The sequence below is a fragment of the Lissotriton vulgaris genome, chromosome 10 (genome assembly GCF_964263255.1).
Source record: "Lissotriton vulgaris chromosome 10, aLisVul1.2, whole genome shotgun sequence".
In the NCBI taxonomy this organism is placed as follows: Eukaryota; Metazoa; Chordata; class Amphibia; order Caudata; family Salamandridae; genus Lissotriton; species Lissotriton vulgaris.
In genome coordinates, this window is record NC_141698.1 from 671,031,667 (window position 1) to 671,058,465 (window position 26,799).

Genomic DNA, 26,799 nt, shown 5'->3' on the forward strand with positions numbered 1-26,799 from the left:
AGAGAGAGAGGGTGTCAAACGCAGCTGTAAGATCCAGGAGGACGAGCAAGGTAGTCTGACCCTGTCCACCCTAGTGCGGATGTTGTCGAGCACAATGGTGAGGGCAGACTCCGTACTGTGCCCCCTCCTGAAACCATGCTGCGAATGATCAAAAAGATCGGAGTTTTCCAGGAAGGCTGAGAGATGCTGGTTCAGATGTATTTCCAGCATCTTTGCAGGGGCTGGGAGCAGGGAAATGGAGTGGAAATTTTTTAGCACCCCACGATCCAGCGTGGGTTTTTTCAGCAGTGATTTCACTACTGCCCTCTTCCACTGCGATGGAAAGATACCGTCCCTCATGGCCCTGTTCATGATCTCCAAAAGTGGCGGGAGCAGAGTCTCTTTACACTGCTTTAGGAGCTTAAGGGGGCAGGGGTCTAGCGGGGAGCCCGACTTGATCCTGCTGAGCAGACTCTCAAGGTCAGATAGAGAAAGGGGAGGAAAACTACACAGACTAGCCTGTGAAGACACCTCAGCCACCAATACGGGGGTAGAGAAGGAAAGGGGAGAGATGGATAATGAGGTCTTCTGCAGCTCTAACGCAGTATGAATGTCTCCGATTTTTGATTGAAAAAATTGGGCAATGTCGTTGCAGAGCTGTTGAGACCCACTGACGGGGTCGGGCATCTGCAGGGAGGTGAGAGAATCCACGATTTTAAAAAGCTCTTTCAGGGAGGACAGGGAGGTGGTACGAATTGTAAAATACTCCTGCTTAGTTCTGATAATCTCAACCTTATACCTCCTCAATAATGCTTTATGAGCTGCTTTATCCTTAAAGTCCCAGGAAGCCCGCCAGAGGCGTTCCTGTCTCCTGACTCCCTGCCTAAGAAGCCTTTTCCTAGCGCAATAACGCAGGGAGGCCGGGGCCAGCTCTTCTATTGCTATTATGACAGCGGTATTGAGTTGATGTGCTGCCATGCCTACATCTTCCTCCCATGAAATGGCCTCACTAGGGATCCTCAGGGCAAGTGAATCATTAGACATATTTTAAAAATTATCCCTCCACGTCAAAAAATTTGATTTTATTTTTTGAGTATACAAGGCTGAATTTGATCTCTTGTGTCCTGTTGTTAAGCCACTGATTAAACATCTTTAGTTCTTCCCCGGGGCCAGACCACACAAAAAACACGTCGTCAATGAAACGACTCTAATGGTTTATTGCATGATTGAAAGGATTGTTTTGGTAAATGAATTTGTCCTCATAAATTGACATGAAGAGGATGGCTAGCTCCGGGGCGAATGGACAGCCCATAGCCACTCCACCTGTCTGAAAGTAAAAATCACCATCAAAGTAAAAATAGTTGGTTTTTAATGCAAACTTAGCACTGGGTGTTGAACCAACAGCAGCCCATACATACATAGATCTCGCACTAATACAGGTTCCCCCTGTTCTTCATTCACAGTCTATGGTCCTGACGAGAACTCCACAACCAAGGAGTTCGAAACGCGTAGACCTTCCCAGATCACGTTGTTTACGTGGAAACCTTAAGAAAACCGAACAAATCTTTTTGATTTAAGAGAGTTATATTCAAAAATAAGAATCTAGGGTTTCCTATATATGAATTGTATATAAATTGTAAATAACTCTTTGTTCTTCTAGACTGTATGATTGGGTTTGGAGTATGATTGAAATGCCCCTCAGTATGAATGTTGTATAAAAGTTAGCATTTTCATGATTATTGTTTGTGTATTATTTTTTTGTATTGTGCTTCACAAAAAAGTCTTGTTGAAAGGTGAAATATTTTGAAAAAATGCAGAAAAGAAAAAAACTTGTAAATAAAATGCAAATTCAAATGGATTAACTCAATGATAAGACTCTCTCTTGCATATAGTTTTGTTCATATGCACGGAACGAAATAAGTGTTTAGAATCAATTGGCAGTATTGGCATTTTGTTTGGTATTACTAGTTAAGGCAGGGTTTGGCCTTACTGCTTGGGAACCCATACCCAGTGGTGACCAGTTAATGAAATTTAGGCTATGAGTTAAAGAGCCAGATGAATGAAAATGCAGTTTTGCATTCCCTAAATAGCGACTCAATAGGAATCGTGATTTTGGAAATGCAAAATGAAATGTATGGGGCTGATTCACAGAACTAACTTAAGACAAAATCCTAAACTTACTACTTTTGGTATTCACAGAAGTTAGGATTTTGTCTTAAGACAGACTTAAGACAGACTTAAGACAGAATCCTAACTTAAGTCTGTTTTAAGTCTGCCTTAAGACAAAATCCTAACTTCTGTGAATACCAAAAGTAGTAAGTTTAGGATTTTGTCTTAAGTTAGTTCTGTGAATCCGGCCTTATGAAATTACTGATTTTCTAATTAGCGATTCTTACTGAGTAGGAGTCGCTGTTAGGAAACCGCAATTAGGAAAACCCATGCCATTTATGCCAGTGGGTCGATTTTACATTTCCCAATTCGTTATTTCCAAGTAGGAAGTTGCTATTTAGGAAATTATAACCAAGGATTGCTATGGGCATTTGCTTCCCCCTAATGCCCAAAACTAGTGGTGCACATGTAGAGCACATATATACCCTAGAGGCATGTGTGGGCTCTATTGCACTTTGAAAAAAGCATCTTGGAGTGCTCTTTTTTAAACTGCACCTGGTTCCCGCTGACTTTGAGTTGATGGCAATTGCATTTCCTACATGGCCATTTTGTATTTAGGAAATGTTTTGTGCTAAGAAATCGCAAATAGGAAATCCCCATTTGCGAATTCCTACTTGGGGAATCACACAATGCAATTTTAACTGGGTGGAAATTGCATTTTACGATTCCATGAAGGCCCTTGTACATAGGAAAAGGCTGTTTTACATTTCTTAATGAGCCGAAATTACGATTAGGCCCAATAAGAAATGCGAAAGACCCTTGTACATCTGGCCAATAGTTTCTTGACATAAGATAACTATAACTATAGGTGCTATATTAGAGAAACACTTGTGCTCTATGTTAAGACTATACTAATCATAAATGTTAAGGAATCTGTCCCAAAATAATTTGTAGACATCATCCATACTAGTTTACAACTGAATGAACTTTTCTAAATTATGAATCTTACTGACATTTTCATGCTAAATAATGCATCATTTATTTTGATTTCATGTAGACACGTTATGGAGAGGGTTAAAACATTATGATCTGTTAAAATGTGTTCGTAGAGCTGCAGAAGATCTACAGTGAGGATATTTGGCAGAACCCCGACACTGTTGCACAAAGAACCTGTCAGTTTGATCCAGTGCAGCTCTGGTATCTGGAGAATGATACAGAGCAACCCACTAGCTCTAAATCGACACTAAAAACAATCTAATGATTCAAATCTAATCTCTGGCGTGAACTGTGAAAATTGAAATGTACGTTTAGACAGGTTTTGCAAAGCTAGACTTTGATCTATTGAGAACTGTATCTAATTAAAGTGATTGGAACAAGGTTCTAGTGAGGGGAAGAGTGATTAAATGTGCCTTTGACATGAGACAGCGCACTCAGGACATTCTTTGAACACACATGTTAAACATTTGTATGCAAAGCAGGTAAAATAAAGCATTAAAAATTAAAATGTCATGTAGGAGAATGTACGCTAACTTTTGATTTTAACCCTTAAAAAGTATCTGCAGCAACAGTGAACTATAGCAAAGCCAGGCTTGTAGGGGCCACAGCAACATTTCATGCTCAGCCCTCTTAGGTTTGTAATCCAAGGAGAACCTAGAAAACAACATTTTCGCGGAGCAAAGAGAAAACAGAGTATTTGGCACCAACTAGTGGCAAGCCTGTAAGGGCCGGAGTGGGAACGATGGCCAGCCCTGGCAGATTGCTGCTCGACTGGCCCTGGGAGAGAGGGGGGGGGAGGGGAGGGGTGCTAGTAAAAAACACCACTCCCGCTTTTGTTACAGGAGGCCGATATTGAGAGGCTTCCAGTGACAAAATGGGCCCCCACAGCCAGAAAACCGCCCCACCCCTTTGGCCCACGCCAGGTGCCCGCTATGGCCAGTCCAGCCCTGGTGGCCATGATAACTTCATTGTGACGGAACCAGTGAGGCCATCTTTATATTTTATTATTTGAGTATATTTTGTAACAGGAGTGATGCCCCAAATAGTGATTTCCTCTTGATACAGTCCTGAGAGCCACTACAATATATGTAGAAAATGAAATTAGTGTTAATAGCACATGCAGTTTGAGGCGAGATCCTCTTAAGCAAAGAAGGGTTATTAACAACTCATTTTATATAGCATTGATTTATATAGACTGGATATAATGCAATGCTGCATATTTTCTAACATTTACAAATATCTTTTCAGATGTTTTTGTAATGCGCTGAACTGTTATCAAACAATAAATAGACATTTGTGGTTGTATTTATTATCTAATATGATTCACAAACACATTTTATTGTAATGTTTATAGGCCACAATTATATCTAATATCAACTCAAAAAAGTGACATTTAAAAATTCCATGCGCCTTGTTTATGTAATTTCCCCTCTGTTAGCACTGGCAGAAACAGAATGCTTCTTCCAATAGTTGTGCAGACCCATATCAGAAGAGTATGACATGGACAAGTTGGTGTCCCTTACCCACAAACCCCCTCACCAATTTTTGGAGGTATAATTCCCATGTACGTAGTGTTATTGTCCCCAATGGATCTCATTTGAAAAGAGACACACCACGTGCAATTAAACTGTTCCCCCTGGTGTTTCATCAGAGGAACAAACAACCAGAGGAGTCAGGGCTCATGCGCCCAACATAAGACCAGCTCTTTGCTGCTCTACACATAAGTGGTGTTGGTGAGTAGCAGCTGGTGTCAGGGAAATGTGGTGAGGCAGCACGGGTCAGAAACTTGGGGGATCTGTAACAAACATTTTTTTTATTTAAACATGCCTGCCGGTCTTCTGCTTGCAACACTGCTTGCCAGTCTGCTGCTCCTCTGGACACAGGCTGAAGCTCTCATCCTCCCCTATGGCCAATCCATCACTGCTCTCATACGCATGAGAGAAGTGTTGGGATTGGGCAGGGCAGGCTTGTTTTGCACTCCTTCGGGAGCTGGGAGCCTGTGCCTTCTGGTCTCTACACCCAGCAACACAGCTGGGTAGGAGAGATCACTGTTTATGATGGTTTGGCCGTTCTAAGATGGCCGGCCAAACTGTCATGCCAACTGTGAGCAGTGTCCACCACTTATCCTCCCCCTGCTGCAGTGTGTGGACAGTTCCCCCCAAGAGAAATAAAAGGATTTGTATTTAGATCCTTTTATTTTTTGTTTGCCTCTGCGGGCAGTGCTGGGACGCACCTCTGCCATAGCGAAGGAGCCGCTGCTGATGATTGTTCCAGAAACACAGGAGAGTTTAGGTAGTTTTGGGCTTCAATGAGAATCAAGAGACAATTTCCAAATCACCTACCAGTAAGAGTGGGGTTAAGTGGAAATCAACAGCAAAACTGACAGAACACACAACCTGGGGAGATACAGAAGGTCCAATGACTCGTTTTACCCACTGGGCAGGCAGGCAGAGCTGAGCAGTGATTGATTGTGGCCCGGAATGAAAAGAGATACCGCACATAGGCAGTATTATTTGGAATTTTGGGCTAGCATTGTTTATTTGTGAACTTCATTGCAGGCCTTTGACTGTTGGTGGCACTGATTAACAATCAAGGGAAGTGGGCAATGGGCTGGTGATGACGTCTTATGGATCCACAGTTTGATATCTGACAGCTATGTCCTCTGTTGTTCATCGTGGTGCCATTGGGCAATTGGGGTCATAGGGGGTGTTTGGAGGGTTAATCAGAGTGTGATTCACAACAGGCACTTGGTGATGTCATGCCACAACAGTTGGGGATACAGAATGTCTGTGCCATTTGACAGAGGCAAGTTCCTGGTAGTTCAATTCATTAGATGTCAGAAGCCCCGGTGTTGACTGTAGGAAATTGGTATCCTGCATTGTACTGTGGACAAGAAGATGTTACAGTCTAGAGAGGGGTGGTCCTATATTTGATAAAAACATTGTTAAGTGGAACCTGAGAAGTCACACTGTATAATAATGTCCAACGTTGTGTATTTGTACAGTGATGGCTAACTGGGAGCAGATGCTGGTCCAGTCACACAGTAGTGGTTGAGAGGAAGCTAGGTACTTTTGGATTCTTACAAATTATTAGATATGGGAGGCCCTGCACCATTGTAGATGATGGAAATGGATTGTACTACAACAATAATGGTGAATGCTGTTTCACCATTCCGACTGGTTAGGCCAGTTGTAGTCTGTACTTTCTTACAGGCAGAGGACTTCTGCACAGTAGTGTCTGATGTATCCTTTCTCTGCACAATACTGCCTGACTTTGGCCTGATCCTACAGGTTTAGCATCACACCTTTAGAGACACTTTCACAATGCAAATATCAAAAGAGAGTGGCATTTAGTGCTATCATTGTACCTACAAGAACAATTCCTGTATACATTTAATCTGCAATGATCTCTTTCCTCTGCCCAAGATAAGTAAACAACTTTTACTTGTATAAGTTGTGTTACATGGAGAGCATATTTAGTTCATATACACCATAATAGTACTTACTTATATTGTGATTGCTCATTGCCTCCAACATCTGGTGACGTCAGTTTTTGGAGTAAAATTCTTATGATATTGATAAAGAGGAAGAAATTTACCTGCAAAAATGCAAATTATTTACTTTAAAGTATTGACATAATCCATAAAAGGTATAATATTGCAATAATTTTGTTAACATGTTCTCAGAGCTTATTAAACCAACCTTTTTTCCTGTTTTGTAACATAAGCTAAGTTGATGGCAGGTTGGTCTGTGGAATACAAGCACTTTAAATCAATCCTAGATTTTTAAGGCAAAGTCTACGTTTGTCAATGAAAAACAACGGTCCAGAAAACATACTTTTGCTGCTTTCTATATGGTGAAATTGTTAGTGTTCCATATAAATCCAAAACATTCACAATTTGAACAGTTCACAGAATTGCCCCACAGATTATCACAAAACATCACATCAACACTCTGTTTCCAAACACTGTGGGCCCGATTCACAAAGGTATACTTACACTTTTGTGTAAGTTTACTACTTTTAGGTGTTCACAAAGGTAAACTTAGACCAAAAGTCTAAATTTATGACTTTCGGTATTCACAAAAGGCATTTACGAGTAGTGTCTTTATGTCCGCAATATGATAGTTGACTCTCGAGGGGCTTGTACGGCCAGCCTCACTGTTTGGGAGTTCCCACACGACGGTCAAATTCGAAACGCCGACTCCATAGTGTGCGCGCCCACTATGGAGTCGACGAAAAGACAAGATTAAAGATTCATCACTGTGAAATCAAGGAAGAATCTGGATCTAATTGCTATATTGACATTTATGCTTTGAATAACTGTCATGTTGCCTCTCTGTGCTCTCAGTATTGTTTAATTTGTGAAAGCGCCTAATTTGTCACAATGTATCCTAAATATTTTTATGAGAACTGGAACCACAGAACCTCAGTTAATTTTTTTACCTGGGCTTCAGAAAAGGTCTGCCCATACTAATCTTCTACAGTACTGTATAACAGTGGGAAAGGGGGACTCCTCTACCCTCCAATGTTATGAAATCAATACAAGACCCACAAGTGAGCTGAAAAATGTTGAATATCTTAAATGAGGAACCAATGACAAAACATCGAAGCATCACGCAAGCAAGACTGTGGATGGACCAGGATTGCAATTCTGGCAACTTAAAAAATATCCCACTCCAAATACCACGCTTACATTCATGAATTGTGGTACTAACTTTCCACTGAAGATTAGCATCTGATGCCCTGGGGTATAATGCCAATGGTAAATCGAGTGGAATTTACCCCATATAAGTTTAGAATTTAAGGAGTTTGAATCTCAATATTCATTTTTCTCTATTTGGTATCTGAGAACACAAAGCCAAAGTCCTCTGCCCACCTGCAACACATTTTTCATGCTTTACAAAAATCATATTTTTCAAACACCATATTAGTACTGAGGGGGATATTTACTAACATTTGGAGTGTTCAATCCTGTGGTGAAAAAAATACTGTGTCAAATTATTCTAAAAGTCTGTAAGTGCAAGGCCAGATTGTGCTGTATTGTTTCTTCTTATTTTGGCAATAATAAGATCTTTGAAAAAGCCCTGATTACATGGGGATAAAACATGTCAGCTAATTTCTTTCAATTTTGAGGAACGTTGAATCTTATAGCCTTATAGCCCGCTGCTGAGGGCTATACCAGTTGTTAAAGGCCCTGAAAGTGAGTACCTTCCCTCTACAAAACCTACGCTAGAATCAGGCACACACTCTAGTTCCATGGCACTCGTAATTAGAAAACAATGGTTCTGGTGTGGTCAAAAAGTCCATTAGAAATTGACCCTGTGGGGGACACTATGGTTAGAATTGAAGCTATAGGTTCATATTTGTAGGGAGCGGTAAGTAATATACAGGGACATGTAGGTCAATTTATGACTGTTGTTTATGTGCAAAACAATAGTATTCAGGTGCTCACACACTTAAGTGGCAATGAGCGTGACGTAAAAAGTGAGGGTTATTTTAGAAGAAAGATATCTTATTGACTACAATAATGGGAACTCCTCAGAAGATTTTTAGAGAGTGTAAGGAGTCCATGTTGTGGGGGGTCGACGGCGATTCGATTTCAACTACTCGAGGACATACAGAAGGTGAGCAAGCTTCGTGATTGGCCTGGGCACCCTCAATTGACGCTCCAGGACAGACTGGGAGTCTGTGCCTGCTCTCTGCAATCCCATCAATGCAGCTGGGGTTGGAGAGAGGTTAACTACGCATGATGGTGTGGACCACCTGGGGTGTCTGGGCAAACCACCATGCTCAGAGCACTATCACTTCCCTCAGTGCTGTCACCCCCCAGGGCTGCCCCCAGGCCTCCGCAGGAAAGGAGAAATAAAACAAATGTTTTTTTCCCTTTCCTGCCGTTTTTTAGGGGGGAGGCGACTGTTTAGGGGGGAAATAATTATCATTGAATTTACTATTCTTTAGCATGTTGATAAACAGAAATTGATAGTTCAAATAATGCTAACAAAAACTAAATAAATACTTTTTTTTAAATATAAGTAACCAGATCAATTAAATCACATAGGTTGCAAGGGTCATGGGGATGGAGGCTACAACGTGTGACAGTGACTGTTACTCTAAAGGGACGACCTAATGAACATGTCTCATAAAGATACAAACGCATTTAGTTCTATGCCATTTATATGCTATCATAAATCGAAGGACACAAATGATGTGAAACGGTCTTTATGGTACACGTAACCCAATATTTTATGTCACTTACTATTATTGAAATTAAAATGGGCAACTGCAAAACCCACCATGGAACACTGTTGTCATTCACATCCCAGCACCTGCAAAGAAAATGAAAAAATCTGAAAAAGGACACACTTTTTTGTGTTTGGGAATATAAAAAGGCAAATTAAAGGACTTCAGAATAAGTGCAGTACTTGAATGGTTTAATACCTTTGTTAAAAGTAGAACATTTTGGAAAGAATGCACATGGTCTCAGCGATAAAAAATCTGATTTTTTTTACATTTGAACAGAACTGTTACATGAGTTTAACAAACAAAAAGTTTTTCATTCTTGCCATCATTATGTTTTTTCCCTTCATTTGCATTTATCCGACCTTCATCTTTATATAGGGCTGTGGCTACTGAATCAGTAGTGGTCTCCCTCTGGTCTGACATTTTTCTAGAAACTAAGCAACATATTATAGTCTGCACACTTTAGCTAATCTTTAGCATTTTTGGAAAGTACTCTGGTAAAAATGAATAGTGATCTCTGCCAGATACGGCCTGTAAATAGGTTAAAGCAACCCTGCTATGAAAACCTTTTTTCATTCAAATAGTCTTTATTCGGTTATATTATAACCATAAAAGCACAAACAAACAAATATAAATTATTGCATAAATAGAGAGCATGTAAAACCGTTAAAATACACATTACACAATTTGGGGACGATTCCGATCTCGCTCGAAAGGGCACCGAATGCGATCCGGACGGAAAAACGTCAAGCAGCACGTGTGTTTTCTGCCGACTCGTACAGCTGTACGAGTGAGCAAGTACGGTGCGAGCTACATTTTCCAGTCCGAACCGCTCCGTACTTCTCAGCCGTAAGATAACGGTGCCATGCAATGGATGCGATTTATGACCGATCCAGTACGATGCACGCGTCGGACATCCTGTGCGAGTCAAAGTGTCCGGCTCGCGAAACGTCTCGAAAGTTGCCTTTGGGGGTCCGCTTCGGACCCCCTGTCACCCGCAGCCTTATGACTCAGACACAGGGGGAGACCCAAGGGTCTCCTCAACACAGGCATGTATGGTGCGGATGGCACTAACGCCTATCCACTGTAGGGGGCGCCCTTGTGCAAGACGTACCCATTCAGTCAATGGGAGCCCATGTACACGTCATATGACCGGCTCACATTGACTTCTATGGGAGTCTGACCGATTTGAGTCCGGCAGCATACGGCCGCATCGTACTCGCTTGGTCGGACTGCAGGACTCCGGCTCGGTCGGTAAACACTTCGGATCCGGCTCGGTCGGAGAGCTTTCCGATCCAGATCGGAATCAGCCCCTTGGTGAATATAAACTCAAAATAAAATACTCTAAAATCAACCCTCGGATTTCAAAAAGACAGGGGCCAGCAGCACAGTTAATCTAACAAAGTTTCTAACTCTCACTACAGCTCTTAAAAAACGCCCACTTTTAAAATATTATGATCATCAGGTAATAGCAGGAGAAACACAAGGACCGGTCATGCTTACCTAAAGTTAAGGAACGTCAGTAACAAATATTTCAGTAGCCGAATTGATGGAGGACCCACTTTCACTGCAACATTTAAAAACAATGCCAAGAGGGAGACCGACAGTTCAATGTCAACCTGAGACAAATCCGGAGGGATCCCATCTGGTTCTGGGTCCTTATTACTTGATAAGGACCAAATACCCTTGGACACCTCCTCAAGGGAATAAGCAATATCCTGTCTATCTCCAAAAGATGCTCCCAGGGTGGCATCCACAACTACCACCTCGCCATTATTAACCCCTCAAAATGCGCCACCCTCTGTCCCTCAGTTATATGGTGGCATAAAGCAGGATAGTTGTCACTAACAAGACCAGGGCAGTTAATTGCCTGCCAAAACAGAGCGCCATCTCCCACTTTACAGCCTTGGGCTAAGTCATTCCAGGCTCTTTCTTTTAGCCTGACCTTCTGATTGGCAAGTTTAATTTTATAGCCCCTGCGGTAAGCGATAGCAAACTCCTTATCTCTAGAGCTTCCTTCAATTTCGATACAGTCTTATTGCATTTGTTATCAAACTATTTGTTTTCACAGGGCCTGCCCTGCCTTGTGGACCACCAGTAAAGTGGACATCTTCTGTGAAATGCCCTTAAAGGCACTTAAAATTGACCCACTCTGGGCACTTAAGTCCAAACAAGTGAGAAAGAGAAAATGCACTTACTGTCCAATGTCATTACACACCAGGATATATGCAGACCTGACCACGGCAATACCAATAAAGGCAATGTCGATGCACGTCATAAAATGTGCTGGCCTAACAATGTCAATACCAGTAGAAACAATGCCAATGTATGCCATAATCTAAGAACACATAACAATGTCGATTCCAGCAGAAACAATGTCTATGTATGCCATAATCTAGGCAAGCATAACAATGTTATTGTCAGCAAAGACAACTGTATGCAAAATCCTGAGGATGTCAGTACAAATGTTATCAGTGAATGCCATGATATTTTAGCAAACTATATTATTTACAACAATATTTAGGATTCAATATTTTTGTACTTACCTGTTTGTAGATTAGGAAGTCAATATTCTGTCATTCTATATTTTTTCATCGATATTTTGGCAGGTCGATATTCTGCTCCTCAATATTCTGTCAGTGATCCAAGGTTAGGAACACCAGGTCATTCAGGACACAACATACAAACCATATGTAGCGATCATGAGCTCTCAACGCCGGACATCTGGACACATACACCCTGGCCCACACTACCTCTCCCTGAGGTCAAGAGCCACCTGTGTCCCCCTTATCAGATGGTTGTAGTTGTTGTTTATGACTAGGCCAAGAATGTTACAAATCGGTGTATTGTACCTCATGAATGGTATAAATAGTAGGCATGGGTGGAATTACACAAAACTCTGCAAAGTGACCAAAAAACTCAGCTGCGCAATGCGTAGTTCCGCACAAATCAGAGTGTATTAGGTCACGCCGGTTGTTTGTCCCAGCCTGGAAAATCAGTGCAAACTGCACCATGCCTAGCGCAAGAGGGCGCTGCTTCTTTCTGCCACTTGAGTAGATTTTCTACTCGAGAGGCAACTTCCTCAACAGGAACGGATGGTTTCTCAATACGAGTGGTGGCGACCGCCTGCGTTGAAAAATCTCGCTCGCAGGTGGTCTAGCATTGGATTTTTTTTGCTCGCGTTTCCCAATTTAACGTTGGCGAGCATGACGACCGAGGAAACAAAGTCCCTCCGTGAGTTTTTCAGAACTTTTTAAGTGTAAAACTCTGCAAACTCCATGAGCGGAGCGGAGTTCACTGCTCAGGCTTAATAAATAGTCTAAAGTCAAAAAACTAAATTCCTCTTTGGTAGACTCAAACACTTCTCTCTCATCAGCACACTAATTACACCACATCACCAATACATGACATTTAAATTTAAATATAAAAAAGGAATAATCACATAAATTTGAAGTTGTCCCAATATTGTTTCAACAATATATTGTAATTATTATTTAAAACATTATAAAACAAGACAAACAATGTGCGTTACTAAAAAACATTAAAACGAGCATAAAAAAAACAGCATTTCATCAGGTAAATCACATAGAAGAAACAAAGATGAATCTAATAGCTAATCAAACAACAAAGCGGGAGAACACATTAAATAGAAAGCTCATGTCATTCCCTGAAACACCAGTCTGTATTAGATAATTTGTAACAGTCAGAATATTTCATATATTAGTTTTCCTTCAACTAACAATTGTCCCAAAGATCTAGTGTTCAAACTTATTTTTTACAAAAAGGCATCAACACGTTTCGGTGGGTACTAGTGTGTGACTACCACCTTCTTCAGGAAAAACTATATCTCCCAGCTACAATTTGTTATCTTCAAATTTCTACATACGACGACTCCTGGTCAACCTCTGAGGAATCTAGAGCATTGAAAGTTGGAGGTAAATAATTAAACCCTCTGAATTCTTCATGGGGATTGTTTTTTTCATGTGAAACAAACCCATCATGAAGATAGAAAACGAAGGGGTCAGCACCATCAGGGATATTCCAACATCAGACCCCTCAGAAGAGTAATGGCAAGTAACGTCATCAATACTAGGGTTCCAGATTGGAATCATCACTTAATTATGGCCTAGATTGCCCTCCTTATTTAGTCGTATTGCGGGGTAAAATTCTCTGTCCTTGACTTTAGTCTCTAAATCTAAACCATATGCTCTTTAGAGATCCGAAGCTAATTTTTCCACATTTCTCCTACAGGGTCACCCAGTTTCAAATGTTCCCTGCTCCCCTTTTGTGAGCTGCAACCTCTGTGCCACTCTGTTATTGGTGGGCATTAAGTTCCTGCTCTTATAGTTCCAGCAGCTTTCCCTTTCCTTGGCATCCTCCTCCTCCCTGGTGCTATCAGAGAGAAGATCTTTTGGAATTGGCCCTCTCATCGATCACCTCCAAGCTTTTTGCCTTCTACCCTCCTGTTTTGCGGACTACGTTTTTGTTGGCCTTTGTACTCTGTGCACTTTCCCACTGATAACCAGTGATAAAGTGCTTGTACTCACTCCATAAAACATGTATCATAATCTTCTTCACTGCAAACAATGTAATATAACATACCCAGTGCTAAAACTGGATGATGGATGGTACAGTCAAAATGTGTCATTTACTCAAATATACACCATACAATGTAAATTTCAAAACACCAATATCCCTTTCATATACACATTACTCCCTTCAAACAAGGAAGCACCCACCTCGAACTCCTAAACTATATAAAACAACAAATAACTACTACCCTCCAAAAAAAATCGTAGACTTTGAACAAGCTATGATTCAAACAATCCTAAAAATATGCCCCCACACAGTCACACAAGGCTGTTATCACTTTAATCAAAGTATATGGAGACACCTCTAAACATCCACATGAAGGGCCTCATTACAATAGGGAGCGGTTGAACTGCCGACTGCAGTTGCAGTGATCAGGAGACCCAGGAGACGCAGGAAAAGGGCCGCTGCACAAGCCACAGTGTTAAGAAGCACTTTGGGCACATTCATGCTCCGTTTGTCAGGCACCATTGTTGTATATGAATTTAGGACCCTAGTGTAATTTTCCCAATTCATGCCCATATATAGGTATAAATCACCCTATCCTTATATAGGCATAGAAATCATAACCATATTTAAACTTAGCCAATGCAGTCCAAATACGGCATGGCTACTTCCACTAGTTCCGAAAATCCACAACGATTTCTTGGAGAAACCCGCCTTCAGCAGTCAGGGACTTCCCCTTGCTTGAATATTAAGTTATCCAAGAAATCATGGAGTTTTCAAAGAACTGAGTCTTTGATGATGTTATTATGACCAACCTTACATCAATCTCGGTACCTTCAGCGTATAAATATGTCCACACTTGTCCAGGCAAACACACAGTGGTTTGGAGCAGTTTGACTATCTACCCACATGACACAGCTCGCCGCAGCAAGTGCCGAAGGAAGCCGACCCCTCCAGCAGATGCACTGAGAGATGCTGGCTTTTCTTCTGCTGAGAAATCCAGCCCCAGTGTTTCCAGGCTGCCCTTGCGGGTTGCTGGGAAATCGAGATCTGAGAGAGAGATACAAGACCTCCTTCATTCTAAAACCAAGGTACGGAACTGATTGGACCCTTAGAGAATTCTTGGCAAAGAATACTAAACTTAAGCTACACCTCACTTACTTCTTCCCTCGTACTAGACCTAGGTTAGGTACACCGGGGTAGGCGTATTTTAGAAGCACCAGTTGAGTACTTTTAGTCATTATTTATTATTGTATGTATTCTATATTATATTTTATGGCTTTGAAACCATATCATGCTTTTACAGTATTATTTTATAATACTCTTCGTAATGTACGCATTGCTCTTTCCAAACAGTATTACAATTGTAGCAGTTCATTTCTCCTGCAGGAGACAGAAGACTGTTCAATAAATACTTTTATTGAAAACGCCCGTCTCTCTATTTCTCTGCACCTCTGTTGAAACGAAGCATGCACGGTTGACTGAGTGAAATAACTATCTATTGTTTGTGCAAATCTAGAGATACGTTTCTTATTCTTGGGAAACAAAGTTGTCATGTTTATGCGGTTATCAGAAACTAATCCCTTATTGTGTATTCGAGAACGTTTCTAGTGATCTCTGAGCTAGCTGGCACTCACAATTAAGTCGAGTATATTTGATTGAGACCTAGTAGACCTCAGTCCTACGTCAAATCTATAGGATATATTATTCCAATGCGCAGAGCCTATTGGGAATAAAGGAACTACACTACATGGCGCCCAACGTTTGGTAAGGCGATAATTTAAAGTTAGATACTAGAGTAACTCAGTTGTGCTTTTCACACAGACCCTTTCTTCCCGTAAAATACTCCAATAGACGTCTGGAGTGGGCGAAAGGGAAATATCCGCCAAAACTGAGTAGGACTAAAATCCTATGAATTAGTTTTTGGTTTGTTCAAAGTTGAAGGATACAGTGTTCCAAAATATTGTGCACCTAATCTTGGTCTCCTTGAAACTTGTTCTGCAAACTTTCAGTCAACACAATAATGAATAGTGACGAAGAATTAGCTAGAGCTGCTCAAGCAGTTTTAGACGACACAAGTCTCTGTTAGATTCCAACCGACCCAAGCACTGCAGGAACGTAGCATGCACCAGTCCCCTTCCCCTGCCCACTGGACACCCACAGGATAAACTCTATGGGTGCACCTATGGACCTGAAAAGAGGGTGGTAATGTTGAGGAGACACCAAGTCTTCCACCCTTGTAGGTAACAGGACACAGCTCCCTCTATCTTTACGCTTCTGCACCTGCAGCACAATGGGGAAAAACAACACCTTTCATATGCACTGGACACTAATGTAACCAACCCCCAATGACCATGCCTTATCAAACATACAACCCTTCTCACCTGTGGCACATGCAGGCTCTGCCTCGTAAAGATGTGGAGTACTGCAACAGCAAAAACGGTGTACTCCGGTATCTGCGCTAATGACTTTAGCAGATTCAAGGAAGGAGCTATTATCGAAATGTCCTCGTACCAAAATAATATTATGCGGGGAAAAAGGTCGGGTGTGGCTTGCAGCCAATACCAAAAAACCCCGTTAACAATAATAAATAAACTCGAAGGGACAAGGAGCAGGGAAACCCTCCGTTGCGCTATACAAACAGCGCGATTAGAAACGAAGCCGCCGCGGAGTGACCCAAAACGTCACTTCCGCACACAACGAAGCGGAGCGTACCCCAGCAGAGACGCGCTGGAGCTAGCGGCAAGCCTCAGTAACTCAGCGTTTAGTAATCACACACGCTGGAGTGAACGGGAGCCCCCGAATCACCCAAAAACAAATAATCAGAATCACTGGGGCATGAAAAAAGGAAAATGGGAAAAAGGGAAGTGATACCTGGATACCGCTAACTGTACTAAAAAAGGGATAGTAAAACGGGGAAGGGACCAAAACGAAGCAGGAAGGAACACAAACCCTCCTCACGAGCCCGTGAGAGGGAACAGGGCAGCAACAAGGATTAAGACAGCAAATGAGGAAGCTCAGCTCTGCAATCTTCAGCAACCAACAACCAGGAAGGGAATCCAAACACTGGCAATATCGAGCAATGAGCCAAAGGTAGGACTGGTTTTTATCTACCTATCCATGGTCATGTGATGGTAAGGCATGGTCACAAAGATAGGACTAGCTCGATTCCTAACAGTCTCCAACAAAATGACGATGATGCTATAATCATTCCGGCAAATGTAAGAAACACAATAACATACAAAGTCATAAATAATGGAGTATCATCAAGAGGTGGTAAAGTAATCTTTGTTATAGAGGCACATGAATATCGGCAGACAGAGGTATTCTACTCATGGATTCAGTTTCCTACAGCAAATGCAGTAACACATGAGTTCCACTATTACAAAGTATAGGAACCTCCAGCGGAATACGTTCCTTATGAGGAAATTGAAATTCCATTAACGTATCAAGAGCATCAGCTCTGGTTTAAAGGCGCCCTAAAACATCAAAATCACATTACCAGGCTCGGTCCACTAGGTAGACCAGGAGCAACATGGCTGGTACTAGCCAGCTATACACCACATCCTGACATAGAAAACATGACAGGTCCAGAACTGTTAGCCCAGCTAAAACAGTTAATTAAAATACATAGACAATTGGTTTAATATGTCATGCTGACCTTACCAGTCCAACCTACTGTAGGGATTCCACAACACACCCCTCGCCAGGGGAACACAAACAAAATCACATCACAGACTATACAATCGGTCATTGGTAAATTGCCTGCAAAAAGGGAACAAATTCTGTTCTGGTTAGCTCAAAAAATTACTCAGATAGAAGCAGTATTTCCTGATAGTACACCTCATGAGAAACACAGAATTCTGACAATCTGTTTACCAATGGCGATAGCACCACATGTGGAGGACTGTGACACTTGGGTTACAGTCTTTGCTTCAATCTACACAAAAAAACGTGGTGTTCTGTTTATGGAGGTAATACCAGATGTCCTAAGACAGATTCAAAATGAATACAGACCAGAACCTGCCTTAAATCTGGGTATGAAGTTACTAAAAGATTTCAAACAGGTCTCGGCTATACTATTAGCTAACATTAAAGGTGAAGCAGCGCCTGTGGCAATCCGCCAAAAACTAAATGAAACAGATATAACAGAGCAGCCATATGAACTTACAAGAATTATTGAAAAATCCTATGAAGAACTAGGTAGAGATAGTTTGGGTGGGAAACCATTAAAACCCCAACTAACGGAAAATCCTGAGTAACATCGTGCGGAAAAAATACAAAACGACATTAGTTATTTCAAATGGTTTCTTCTGTCAAAACATTGCACCAGAAAGCAGGTACTTGACCACTTTCTCAATTATGGGACACAAAAACAATTTTGCCGTCTCCCCCAGGGTTTCAAGAATAGTCCAGGGTTATTTTCAGCCAGAGTAACAGAGTTACTACTGACGTTGGATGATGAGGCATTATCTTATGTCGATGACATCTATCTTACGGACGATAATTTGGAAGTGCACTTGAAAAGAGTGAACACCATAATACTTGGGTTTGCTTCTGAAAGGTACAAATTTAATTTTAAGAAATCACAAATTGCCCATCTCAACATCCTATTCTTGGGCTACAAGTTATCAAGTGAAGGCAAAAGCCTGGCAGCAAGCTTTCTAGAGAAATGTGTGCAGCTCCAACCTCCAAAAACGCTGAAAAACTTACAGTCAATTCTAGGTTTCCATGAATTTTGGAAGAACTTACCTTCTGAATTACGCAGAAAGGGTTAAACCTCTCTACGAACTAATCAAACCTGATTTCAAACCAACTAATTGGACTCAAAAACACACAGAAAGTTTGCGTTCAGTGCAAACAGACATGTTAGCAAAAACACAGTTACAGACACGTGACAAAGTGGGCAATCTTGTAATCCGAATCATCCCAGGGAGATGCGGATTCACATACCTAACCTTTAATGAAGGTGAAAAGGTACCAATAGCATACAAATCACACTTGTACACACAAGCTGAAATGAAATTCACTTCTACAGAAAAGATTCTGACAGCAGTTCAAACTGCAGTAGCAAAAGAGAGAGCTCTAGTACAGGGTAAAAGCATAATTATCGTTACACCTGTACCTGCCTTAGAGGCTGTGACAAAAGCGAGCATTACAAATGCTAAGGCTTTACATCCCAGATGGATAAAATGGGTTAATTCTCTTGCTGTGTAACAACAGGTAGGGGAAGAAATGGATCAAGTTATGATCCAGTAGGGCTTAGATTACCATTCAAGGAAAGGAGAATGGAAGGTCCAGCCACAGTCAGAACCCCAAATATGTGAAAAACAAAAAATTGACTGAGCTGTTCCTAAAGAGAAGGAGAAGGAAACGGTCACTAAGGTAGGAGGGATAGTGCTCGATGGAGGACCACCCCTGGGTATCCAATTTGTTTGATATAATAGCCTCACACACCCTTGCGATAGGCAGTTGGATAAAAGCTCTCCGATAAAGAGCCCCTCTTTGAGGTGAGCCCATTGGGCATTGCACCGCCTGCCCAACGAGGAACATTGCCGATGATGAACCATGACACTCGCAAGTGTGTGTGAGGCCATTATATCCAACAAATTAGATACCCAGGGGTGGTCCTCCATAGAGCACTATCCCTCCTACCTTAGTGACCATTTCCTTCTCCTTCTCTTTAGGAACAGCTCAGTCAATTTTTTGTTGTTCACATTAATTCTCTTGCTGCAACAAATGTTGAATACGTCTTTGACCCCTACTTGAAAACACAAGAATTTCTACAATATGAACACGAATGTCCTCTGCCGGCCGAGATTCTGCCTCTAGAACATTATGAATGTATATTATATACAGACGGATCAGCACAGCCCGCAATTGGGGGTAAACAAGCTTATAGCGCTGCGTGCGCAATTATTGAAGGTCGCTGGCATGAAGGTAAATTCAGACCTATGGTCACTAAAACTCAATCACTCGGAGGCTGTACAGCTCAGCAAGCTGAACTCCAAGCTTTAAACATGGCGCTTGAAAATGCCGATCGCGAATATCCCACACAGATAGTGTGTGATTCGCATTACTGCGTCCAGTCTTATAATGAATATCTGCAGAACTGGATTCAAAACGGTTTCAAAGACGCAAAAGGTGGCACAATCAAGCATAAAACACTATGGGAACAAGTAGTTCTATTACAAAAAAAATACAAAAGACTCACGTGATCCATACACTGAGTCATCAGCATGATAGCGTTCACATTGCAGGGAATTAATTGGCTGATGAAGCCGCAAAGGCAGCTGTACAAACGGCTTCTGTAGCTACAATCCCTCGTTCAAAAAGAGTAATAGATGGTGAAACATTGCTAGCAGTAAAAGCCTCAATGAAAGGTAGCTATGCATCATTACCTCTAAACTATCCACTCACATATACATAAATAATTGATGCAAACTCCGTTCCTTTTGCTCGAATCCCTGGAGTGGGGGACAGAGTAATTCCAAACAGGAACCGGAGAGGTGCTTTGATTCACGAAGCATATATGGGAGAGGGTCTGACACATCAATGGATATTAATATCTCTAATAAAATTAGAAGAGATGTACTGGTGGCCGGGAATGAGCGTCGAAGTTTACAAATTCGGAATTAACTGTGATACCTCTTACAGAGATCATAGCTTTGAAGACCACCAGATACCTGACTACAGTGTAGCCATCCCAGTTCGGACACCATTGTTAGACAGCATTAGACTTTCTACACGCAAACGTCACAATGGACAAATGCGGTCCGACAACTATTAGGACAAGATTGATTTGGATGTGGCCTCAGCACTCTGGTGATGCCCGAACTGTTATAAAAGATTTGCAAATCTTTATCGGCACATACGCAATCGGCACACTACATTCTGACCAGGGCACTGCGTTTAGCTCTCGAGCTTACAAAGAGGCCAGGACCAGCTTGGGCATTGCATTGCGGTACTCAAGTCCATTTCATCCTGAGGTAGTGGAAAGAAAAAAACATGACATAAAGCAATCTATAACAGCTAGGGTATTAGGTTCGGGTGATGGGTGGGTCAAACATCTAATAAGTGCGCAATGTAGTCTTAACAATCTGCCAAGAAATTCTCTGGGTGGAATCACTCCATATGAATAACTGTTTGGTACTAGAATGATAATCGAAGACCTCGAATGTCAAACTTCAGTAGTGGAACAGAAACCCTTTGATATCAAAGACCGTTTGGCTGTTTTACAGGACTTAAATGAAACAAGAAGAAGTCTGAGTAATACAATACAGAAGCAAAAGACAACTGAAAAAAAACCACTAGTCCCAGCAAGACCTGTCTGGATTCCAAAGATTGGGGATCTAGTCAGGGAAAAGATTGCGGTGAAGAAGGAATTTGGGCCTTCTTACAGAAAAGCAGTACCTGTCTTAGCTATCCACGGAACAAGATCAGTGGTACTACCGCCCCTTGCTGGTAAAAAGGAGAACCGAGTCGTGTCCATTGACCTGGTAAAACCGCATTATGTGGCCGATAATAAGTAGTAGGCCCAGTGGACTCCCAAGATGTAGCAGAAGACCAAGTCTTGCTTACAATCCAAGAAGTTCAAACTGAAAGACTTATCTCCTTTGATAAACCTGCAGTGAGAAAAGAAGGACTATGCAACAAAGCCATGGAACTTGTACCTCTTGAGACCCAAATAATAGTTCCTCAAGAAACACCTGTCTACAATGATATAGCATCTGACTATACTAATATGACAAAGGAAGAAGCAACTCCAACGATTCCAAACAATCCTGATGCATTTCCAACAATTGACAGAACTGCCTCTGGCTATTTCATCAACTTTGATACATTTTCTGAGGATCCCAGTGAACCTGAAAATACGCCAGCAAATAAACATTTCAAAGAAAAGATAACAGAACTCTTTCATCAACTTGAAAATACATATCTGGTTTCGCCATGGGTTGAATTTTGGATTGTGTTAGGTGTACTTTTTCTCCTACTTTGGCTCATTCTTGTTTTAAGTTTGGGAAAAATGATAGATGGAAAATACAGTACAATGGACACAGCAAGTAAGAACATCAACTTGGCCCTGAAACCTCACAAATCATCTCATCGTGAGCGAAGAGAACTGTCATCAGTGAACATCACAGATGTTCCTATACCTGGTGGTATAGCATGGGACACAACTGATTATGACATTTATGGCCCGGTGGAACTGTTGAAGATTCCACACCAATTTAAGGTTTCTTTGAGTGACTTTGTCTCACCCAGCACATGTTCTGATGATTGGGACTTTGAAACTGTTAATAACATGATGACAGATTTGGAAATGTCAGCTAAATTCACAGACATGAATACTTAGAAGGTTCATCAGATTATGAACAAATGTATTGTTTTAATCATTATGGTCACCATCATTTGCACAAATCTGCAAACCCTGGAAATGTTTTTACTTACAATCAATGGGAACATTGTCCAACGACGCCGAAGGGCAGCTCGAAAACATTTTATGAAAAGTTTCCATACTTCTCAGGTTTTAATGTCACAAATCCAGAAACGTTTTATTTCCAAAAATATGAATAAGACAGGAATGAAAAACATGTTGACCAATACTAAACACATTTATTCTGCAAACTTTTATGCTCAGTTGTCTACATTCGGTTTTAACTTTTGGAAAGACAACATTGAGACAAAAACTGTCTGGGGCACAAAAGACTGGCAAGTGCAAGGTTTAGAAGCCTTATTCAGAGCCTGCATTATCCCAGAGAAAATAATGTTTTTAAATGACAATGTTCAACAAACATCTTATCATGGCTAAGATAAAAGATTTAAACAAACCGTCCATACCTAAGCCCATGCCTGACAGTATTTTACAACAGAACAGAACTTATCCTGATTGGAAAAAATGGTTAATCTGGCACACAGACATGAATAACTGTCAAGATAGATTCATGAACAAAACACAAGGGTTCAAAGTGAATAGGCCAGATCCAAGAAATTCCCAGAGACAACATCCAGGGATAGTAACAACATACAGTGTAGGAAAACTATGCCTTGAGAGGCTACAGAAATCCACACTTCCAGAAATTAAACAACACTTGACTTTACTTAAAGAAGGCGTTGATATACGGGACTTCTTACTTGGACCTCGTAAACCGCATCAAAAACACTTCATATACGCCGGTATATACGCTGCTGACAATGAAGCATGGAAAGTCACGCAAATGGAAACTGCAGAAAGAATACGTGAAATTGATGGTATTAATTTAGACAAAGCTCTCTCTGTAGTGGACAATGAGCTAACAACTCTGTCCTCCAGAATGTATTCTTTGGACAGCATTGTATCCTCTGCCATTGACATATGTTAGAACATGGCCAGTCTCAATTTCGTTCTATAATGCTGTTAGGCTGGACGTTACAAAATCTCCGTTCAGGCAACGTGCCATGGCGTCTAATCAACACCACGTCATTGTTTTCTGTATTTAACCTTACAGATAAACAAATCTCGTTGGCACAAAAAGGAGCAGACTATACAGTGCTGAGCATAGAAAAACTGGAAAGATTACCATTAACTGTTTCTGAGAAACCTATCGTAGAATGGATAATACATGGCACCATCACGATACCAGTGATGATTTTCCAGTTTCAGTATTGCTTAAAACACATACCAGCAGGCCTATATGAAAGGTTGGGTAAAGGGTACATTAAGTCAACCTGGAATTTACCACACAAACACAAATGTCGGAGTGGGGGAAAGGAAGTATTTCTTAGTGGTAAAAACTGTAAGAACTCACAAAGCGGTACACTTTTATGCCAAGGTATTAATTTACACAGAGCCTGTGAGGGTTCTTCAAAAAACCTTTCTTGTCACCTGCACGGTCACCAGCAGCAGTGATAGATCCAGTTTTTAGGCAGCTATCCAATGGTAGCTAAATAATGTTGAATGATCACAGCTGTTGTGGCATGTTGCCAGGAAAAGCCTATCTAGTCAGTGTGTCATCCAGGGTCACTTGTTGTATGCAAGTATTGTTTCCAAAAGGCAAGACAGACAGGCAGTCAGCGTTATGGCCTTCACTGAATATCTCTTCTATACGAATTGATACTTTAAGCAGAATGAAAGCCATTCTTTTGCAAAAAACTGTGCCACTGACCTCGTCCAGAGAGACGTATGATCTGCAAGTTGCAGGGACTTCTGCAGAGATACATACCTTATTATCAACAAACTGCCCAATTCATTTTGCAGAAATGTTAGGTCGTACCTTAAACATGTCTGATACGAGTGGTATTGCACATGTATTTAAGACGATTTTTTCAGGACTGTTAGCATCCTTTGAAGCAGTCCTCGGCATTTTTCCAAATTTCGTGCACTCTGTGTTCGGCGGCCTGCCTCTCATTTTGGGACTCATAGCAGGAATTCTATTTTTATTCCTTCTGCTCCGATATGGCAAGTCCAGACAACAATGATACCCAGACTACCATGGAAGACCCCATTCTTGCCATGCGGTACCGTGACAGAATTACACAGATTCTTGGCTTGGCTCGTTTAAGAGATCACCACCTGGTTCCTTTCATTCAGACCAATCTGGAAAGATTGCATTTTACCTGTTCTATGATGCCTGCTTTGAGGAGAAGAATGCGTGTTGCACATTTGTCTTACACTTCCATCAGTACTGCCATCGGATGTTGACGCCTTGCTAGGTCAGGTAACGGCTCATGAATTGTGTTGCCCCCAACGGCTACCAATCCTGATGACGGCATTCATTGAGGTCTCACCGGCAAGTCTAACGGAGGTTGAGATACGTGGAACAACATGCACACAGGTACCACCTACTGCGAACATTGCTAATGCGACTAACGCTGACAGCGATGCTTCTCCTCTGTGCACATTTGATCTACTAACTGAAGTAGTTCCACTTTTGCCTACTATGGTAGACGGTTTCTTTGCCAGCCTAGACGATCTGATGTTTTCTCCTGACACCGAGAATGACTTTTGAATCTTGAACACAGCGTTCCATGAACTCTGAAATCTGACCTTCGCTTTTTCAAAACAAACATTCTCAATTGGGAACTCTATTTTTCTATGATTCAATTTGACCTTTATCCAAAATAAAAATAAAAATTTTGGGCACAGAATAATCTGCTTGAAGTAGAACTATTCTTAGAGAACAAGAATTCTTTTAAATACTTCCTAGAGACCAAAAATAGTTTATATATTATATAAGATGGTGTCGACCTTTTTTTCTGTACTGAAGAGCCATTTCATAAATTAAATTTTGTGATTCATTAGGTTAACATTAATCATTTCATGCTATATATCATATATGTAAACACTTTTCTCAAATGTGTACAGTCTATTCTCATTTCGTGTACAGCCTTTTCAAATGCAAATTTTGTATATTGGGTGGAACTGTAAACACATGCTTTAGATATGTTACAGTACTTATAATTTAGTGATGTTGAACTTAATAAAGTGGAGTGGGTGTTGTATATGAATTTAGGACCCTAGTGTAATTTTCCCGATTCATGCCCATATATAGGTATAAATCACCCTATCCTTATATAGGCATGGAAATCATAACCATATTTAGACTTAGCCCATGCAGTCCAAATACGGCATGGCTACTGCCACTAGTTCAGAAAATCCACAGCGATTTCTTGGAAAAACCCGCATTCAGCAGTCAGGGACTTCCCCTTGCTTGAATAATAATTTATCCAAGAAATCATGGAGTGTTCAAAGAACTGAGTCTTTGATGATGTTATTATGTCCAACCTTACGTCAATCTCGGTACCTTCAAGGTATAAATAATCCCACACTTGCCCAGGCAAATACACAGTGGTTTGGAGCAGTTCGACTATCTACCTACACGACACAGCTCGCTGCAGCAAGTGCTGAAGGAAGCCGACCCCTCCAGCAGATGCACTGAGAGACGCTGTCTTTTCTCCAGTCGAGAAATCCAGCTCCAATGTTTCCAGGCTGCCCTTGTGGGTTGCTGGGAAATCGAGTTCTGAGAGAGAGATACAAGACCTCCTTCATTCTAAAACCAGGGTACGGAGCTGATTAGACCCCTAGAGAATTCTTGGAGAGATTCTTGGCAAAGAATACTAAACTTAAGCTACACCTCACTTACTTCTTCCCTCGTACTAGACCTAGGTTAGGTACACCGGGGTAGGTGTATTTTAGAAGCACCAGTTGAGTACTTTTAGTCATTATTTATGAATGTATTTTTTCTATGTTATATTTTATGGCTTAGAAACCATATCATGCTTTTACAGTATTATTTTATAATACTCTTCGTACTGTACACATTGTACTTTGCAACCAGTATTACGATTGTAGCAGTTCATTTCTCCTGCAAAAGACAGAAGACTGTTCAAAAAATACTTTTATTGAAAACGCCCATCTCTCTATTCCTCTGCACCTCTGGTGAAACGAAGCATGCACGATTGACTGAGTGAAATATCTATCTATTGTTTCCGCGACTCTAGAGATACGTTTCTTATTTTTGGGAAACAAAGTTTTCATGTTTTTGCGGTTATCAGAAACTAATCCCTTCTTGTGTATTCGAGAAAGTTTCTAGTGATCTCTGAGCTAGCTGGCACTCACAATTAATTCTAGTATATTCGATAGAGACCTAGTAGACCTCAGTCCTACGTCAAATCTATAGGATATATTATTCCAATGCGCAGAGCCTATTGGGAGTATAGGAACTACACATATGGTGCCTGGCACACTGTGCATGTATATGAGTGGTGGAACAGTGCCACTCTGCTGTGGCCCACAGGAGTCAGGGCCCTGTTTGTGTCCCCCAAAGTCGCTTTCCGACAGCCTTTTAATGGCGGTGGCACCACTATGAAAAGGTTGTATGAAATGAGAATCATTATCCAGATGGTGGTTCCTTACTCAGCACCCCCTCATGTCGGGATAACTATTTTGACCGCCACCCT

At 41.3% G+C, this 26,799-nt stretch overlaps 1 protein-coding gene across 1 annotated transcript in view; it reads right to left on the bottom strand.

Moving 5' to 3' along the window:
• VIPR2 (vasoactive intestinal peptide receptor 2) overlaps positions 1 to 26,799 on the bottom strand; it is a 1,121,328-nt gene that overhangs the window by 72,698 nt on the left and 1,021,831 nt on the right. Inside the window, exons 9-10 of the mRNA XM_086941506.1 lie at positions 9,341 to 9,410; positions 6,590 to 6,681 (exon numbers count right to left, since the gene is read on the bottom strand). Of these exons, the coding sequence (XP_086797632.1) occupies positions 6,590 to 6,681; positions 9,341 to 9,410 (162 nt within the window). The remainder of the gene's footprint in view (positions 1 to 6,589; positions 6,682 to 9,340; positions 9,411 to 26,799) is intronic.